This window comes from Megalopta genalis, unplaced genomic scaffold (assembly GCF_051020955.1).
Source record: "Megalopta genalis isolate 19385.01 unplaced genomic scaffold, iyMegGena1_principal scaffold0081, whole genome shotgun sequence".
Lineage (NCBI taxonomy): Eukaryota > Metazoa > Arthropoda > Insecta > Hymenoptera > Halictidae > Megalopta > Megalopta genalis.
Window position 1 is genome coordinate 394,819 of NW_027476150.1, and position 5,995 is coordinate 400,813.

General features: G+C 43.5%; 2 protein-coding genes across 2 annotated transcripts; both read right to left on the bottom strand.

Annotated features, from left to right (window-relative positions):
* Positions 1–301: 301 nt before the first annotated feature.
* LOC143261994 (uncharacterized) lies at positions 302–3,739 on the bottom strand. Its single transcript, XM_076528016.1, has one exon. The coding sequence runs from the start codon at positions 3,737–3,739 to the stop codon at positions 302–304; it is 3,438 nt and encodes a 1,145-aa protein (XP_076384131.1).
* A 444-nt stretch (positions 3,740–4,183) lies between these two features.
* On the bottom strand, positions 4,184–5,536 carry LOC143261993 (uncharacterized). The gene has a single exon (XM_076528015.1). It carries the CDS (start codon positions 5,534–5,536, stop codon positions 4,184–4,186), a length of 1,353 nt encoding a protein of 450 aa, XP_076384130.1.
* Between the last annotated feature and the right edge of the window lie 459 nt (positions 5,537–5,995).

Below are 5,995 nucleotides of genomic sequence, written 5' to 3' on the forward strand. Positions count from 1 at the left end.
TCCCGTTGAACTATACACAAGTAGTTCAAAATCACATAGAAAGGAACATAACATAACATAGGCGTAAATTAAAACGAAAAATTCGAAAATCGATATACAATGATGCAAAAGAAGAAAATACGAAACATTCTTAAGACGCGTAAAACTAATGACTATAAATGCGCATAATATGTTACTACTACGGGTCACATCGTGACATGAGTCGAGGTCTGTCATAAAACTGACCTACTAGGACGGCAAACATACAAATAACACTGATAACAAACGAAACGCTGTACAAACGAAAGATCAAAGATTAAAATTAAGATTTTTCGGGTTCGATCGGTAAAGGTGCGAGGTGTCGAATGTTGCGCTTGTACGCGCCGTTAGCTGTGCGCACAGTTACCGCGCGTATTACGTCGTCCTTGCCTGGGTGAACTTCGACGACCCTTCCAAGAGTCCATTGTAGCGGTGGCAAGTTGTCGTCCCTTAACACGACAATCGTCCCTTCCTTGATGTAATGCGAGCCCCTTGTCCATTTTGCTCGTACATTTAGGTGGTTAATATATTCCTTGTGCCACCGGCTCCAAAAGTCCTGTTTAATCTTTTGGATGTGTTGCCAGGTGGACAGCCGATTGGTAACTGTTTTGGTGAAATCGGCTTCTGGTACGCTCGTTATTATACCGCCAATTAAAAAATGACCGGGAGTCAGGGCGGATAGGTCATTAGGGTCAGAAGAAAGGGGTGTCAAGGGACGTGAATTTAGGACTGCCTCGATTTCGGTTGTAAAGGTCGCAAACTGCTCAAATGTAAATAACTCGTCGCCGACAACACGACGTAGGTGATGTTTGAATGATTTCACCACTGCCTCCCACAATCCCCCGAAATGAGGAGACAGTGGAGGCATGAAGTGCCACGTGATCTTTCTTTCTACGACATATTGACGGATTTCTTCTTGTTCGCTTAAAGATCGATGTAAATCCACCATTTCATTATTCGCACCGACAAAATTCGTTCCGTTGTCCGAGTAAATGTTCCGACAAATGCCGCGCCGTGCAATAAAACGTTTCAATGCTGCCAAAAAGGCTTCCGAGCTCATGTCGCTGACGACTTCCAGATGTACGGCCTTTGTCGCGAAGCAGACGAAGACGGTAACATAAATTTTAACACGGTTACGGTTGCGGTATCGTCGCTCCTTTATATAAAAGGGACCGCAACAATCGACTCCGACATTCGTGAATGGTCGGGATTCTAAAACTCTAGCGGCAGGTAGGTTCCCCATGACATAATTAGTCATCGGAGGATTGCATCGAAAACATTTTACACATTGGCGGATGATTTTTCGTGTTATGTTTTTCCCATCGATGGGCCAATACAATTGACGAACGAGGTACAGAGTCGCTGTCAAACCCGAATGATGATTTTGCACGTGAGATTCGCGAATGATGAGATCGGTAACGTGACTACTTCTTGGGAGGAGAATCGGATGCATTTGTTCAAACGGTAAATTTGAATTTTGCAAACGACCTCCAACACGTAAAATGCCTCTTTCATCGATAAATGGGGATAATGGCAGCAACTTGCTCTTCGAATTTAATTGTTTACCTGTCTTTAAATCGCGCAATTCTTGAGCGAACGATTGTTGCTGAGTAAATAAAATAATTTTTTCTTTCGCGCGTTGCAATTCCTTGACAGAAAGGTGTCCGGTAACTCGGGGTTTTGATATGAAACGTAGACAATAAGCGATGACTCTGGTTAAACGACGGATACACGAATATTTATCGATAATTTCCCAAGGTTCTACGATTGTGGAGACTAGACACGTGAGTTTTCGTAGCTCCGGTAAAACTTCTGGAATTTCGAAATGCGAATTTGGCCAAAATGTTTCGTCTAACTTCAGCCACGAGGGCCCATAACGCCAGAGACTGCTTGCCATGAAATTTTTAACGCTGCACCCACGTGAAAGTAAATCGGCGGGATTATCGATCGATCGAATATGTCGCCATGCCTTAATATCAGTGCTTTCCTGAATATCTGTAACCCGGTTTGCGACGAAAGTCTTTAATGTATTCGGAGACCGTTGTAGCCAATGAAGAACAATTGTAGAGTCCGTCCACAATACGGTAGAGTGGATCTCCTTTCTGATTATTTGTTTAACATTGGTAAACAGTTCGGCAAATAATTTAGCTCCGCATAACTCTAATCGCGCTAAACTAATGGTTTTTAGCGGAGCTACGCGGGATTTGGCACAAATCAAATGAACTGCAATGTTTCCAGACATGGATATAGTGCGTAAATAAGTGTTGGCTCCGTATGCGCGCTCACTGGCGTCGCAAAAACCATGGATTTCGATTCGTTTGACCTCGTGTTGTGAAATGTGCCGTGCAAAAGCGAAATCCTTCAATGACCTTAATTGCGCTTGGTAATTAGACCATTCGGTTTGGATGTCGGCAGGTAAGGATTCGTCCCAATCTAGCCGCAGTTGCCACAGACGTTGCATGAGTATTTTCGCGCTTACTGTTACGGGTCCAAGGAGCCCTAACGGATCAAATATTTTTGCAATAGTTGAAAGGATTGTTCGTTTGGTATGCGTTTGTCTGTTATCGATAGATACGGTATATCTAATTGAATCGTCGCGTGGACTCCAGATCACGCCGAGGGTTTTAACGGATTCATCGCCGAAATATTTCGGATGAATTTGATCTTCCGATAGCCCTGATAACAAATTTGGGTCGTTTGATACCCATTGTCGAATATTGAGTCCCCCCTTTTTTAGCAAATTAATAATACCGTTACGTAATTTAAGGGCTTCGCGGAATGTTGCAGCACCGGTCAAAAGATCATCAACGTAAATGTCCCTTTTAACGACCTCGGATGCCGCGGGATAATTGTCCGATTCGTCGTTTGCCAATTGGTGTAAAGACCGGATTGCCAAATATGGGGCTGAAGCTACACCGAAAGTGACCGTCTTAAGCTCGTAGGTCGAAATTTCGTTTTTGTCGTTCCGCCAAAGAATCCGTTGATACGGACGATCTTCGGGACGAATGAGAAATTGACGATACATCTTCTCAATATCGCCGGTTAGCACGTATGCATGACTTCGAAATCTTAACAACAAAGAGAAGAGGTCATCCTGAATCGTCGGACCAACTTCGAGCGCATCATTCAAGGAGATGCCGGTGTCCGATTTAGCCGACGCATCGAACACAACTCGACATTTCGTCGTCGAGCTGGTGGGTTTGATGACGGCGTGATGCGGTAGATAAAAACCGAAAGAATTGTCGGGTGATTCTATTTGTGTCATGTGACCTAACGTGATGTATTCGTTTATAATCGCGGTGTATTCTGTCTTTAGATCGGGACTTCGAGAGAGTCTGCGTTCTAAAGACATAAATCGGTTTAATGCTTGTGTTCGGGATTCGCCGATGTCTCGCTTCTTCTGATTGAACGGAAGCGCGACAACGTATCTCCCGGAATGTTCGCGTGCAACGGTACGGATAAAATGAGACTCTACTTCATTTTCACTTGCCGACAAGTGGTGTTGTTGTGGTCCCACTTCGATTTCCCAAAACTTCCTAAGATCGAAGTCAACCGTGCTAAGGAAAGTTTGTGGGTTTCCGAAAGAAACAGTGGGGGCGCTCCCCCCGATGACCCATCCGAACTGGGTTTTTTGTAAAATCAAATCTGGTTTTCCCTTCGATTGAATCTGCAGTTGACCAATACTGAAACTAGCTAATGTTGGTCCTGTTCCAATCAACATATCTACAAGGGAAGGCTTGTGAAAATGTGGATCCGCGAGAACAATATTCGGAGGAACTTGTAGTTTATTGCGATTTATTTGGCGGTCTGGCGTGTGTCCTGCGATACGCGGTATGACAAAAAAATCGAGAGTCCGGGAAAATTGATTTAATCGGGAGACAACCTTGACCTTTACAATCCGATTCGCAACTGTTTGAAGCTCATTCAACACATCGATATTCACCATTTGTATGTGAGTGGGCAACCTTAATTTTGCTGCAAACTCTTCAGTTATTAAATTCACATTCGAACATGTGTCTAATAGCGCGCGACATTCGATAGGTTTTTGTTGGTGGTCTAATGCGCGTACGACTGCAGTCGTTAACAGTCCGTGAGTAGCCCCGTCTGTCATTAGCGTCTGATGAATTTCGAATTTGGTCGGAATATCGAGGTGGTTGGATTGACGTCATTCTTGGTCATTTAATTGTGGATCCGATCGAGCGTTGATCTTCTCCAAGGGTGCGTGCGCATGTTTATGCAATCGCGAATTGTGTTTTAAGTTGCAAAATTGGCATTTCCGTAATCTGCATTTTTCCGCTGAATGATTGGGCAACAGGCAGTTTAGGCATAATTTCGCATTTTTCACGGCTTCGATACGCTTTTCTACATTCATGTCTAGAAAATGAGGACATTGATACGTGCGATGCCCTTCATTTTTACAAAAAGAGCAGGGCCATACTCGCGCCTGAGTTGCAAGAGCGATCCGGCGTTGAAATTTCGGTGACGAAGGAGGTGAATTTCGCGATCGCGTTTGTCGAATATACTGATTTTCACGTTTGTTTGCAGGGCGAGACGACATATTTATAGACGGTTTGTTCATACATGCGATCGATGCATAATCCTGCGATTGGTGGGAGGCATTATGCAAATGTTTAAATATATCGTTCACTTTCGGAACTTCTGTGTCGATTAACGTATGCTCCCACGCCTTTCGCGTTTCGTCTCCCATACGAGAAATGACAATGCTGGTTAAGATATCATTCGCTATATCTTCCCATGTTCTGCCTAAGGCTTCCAACGATCGAATATGAAGTTGCATATGCCGAACTAATTCTCGAATCGCGTCAGAAGAGTCATTTTTCATAAATGGGGTTTCCCGTAATAACGTCGCATGGCGCAGAACTAATACGCGTTGGTTGTTGTATATTTCCGTTAAATGATTCCATACCACGTCGTAATTTTCTTCGCTTATTGTAAATGCTTCTATCGATTCCTTGGCCTCCCCGGTTAACGACAAAGTGAGATACGTTAATTTTTGAATCTTACTCAGACCCTTGTCTGAATCGATCATCGATAAAAATGCGTCGCGGAAAGTTACCCATTTCTCTATTCTTCCGTCGAATTTTGGTAGGTTGATATTTGGTAGATTCACCGAAATTTTATTCGCGGTTATTTTAGGTTCGGATAAATTAACATTTTCATCATTACCGTTAGGTTTGATTGACAGCGACTCTTGGAGCTCGAGAGCTGCCGCAAGAGCTTCGTCATACGCGTTACTTATTTCTTCGCGCTCTAATTCTACGACATCATAGTCTTCGGTTAAAATACCCAATTCGTCTTGGTTGTCGTTAAATTTTTGAAAAAGAGATCGGATTCGAGTTATTCGTTCTTGTAATTTAATACTTTCTCTTTTCGATTCTGTAAATGACTCGACAAATTTACTTAATGAAGTAATTTGAGCCTTAAAGTAACTTCGATTCTGTTTAATTACACGACTTTGTCTTTCAACGGCCTTGTCGGTCTTCTCGATATGTGCCATTTTTATTCCGAAATTCGAGACAGGGGAACGAACGGATTAATAGGAAATTTAATTGGCGTGAAAATTAAAACGAGCCTACCTTCGCCGATGCCGTCGTCCACGGAGTTGTCCCTGGTCACGATAATGCAGGAACGTCTCTGGAGCTTCGGAGGTTGACTGCTGTTCGCCTTCGTTGAATTTCCAAGGAATGTCTCGTGTATGTGGTTGAACCGACACTAGACTTGCACTCCAATTACGCCACTGGATCCGGCTCGAAGGACCATGTTTTATGTCGTGCCGAGGATATTAAAGGTTCTTCGATTCAACAATAACAAATTTATTGTTGAATGTTTATCCTGCACTTGTCGCCGGCCGATTTAACCTTGGGCGACTGTTTCAAGGATCCGTGGTTGGCAGTGTTGGTCGGTTTAACAAATCGAATGGTTGTGAATCGTGTCTTAAATTAGTGTCCCTCTCGTG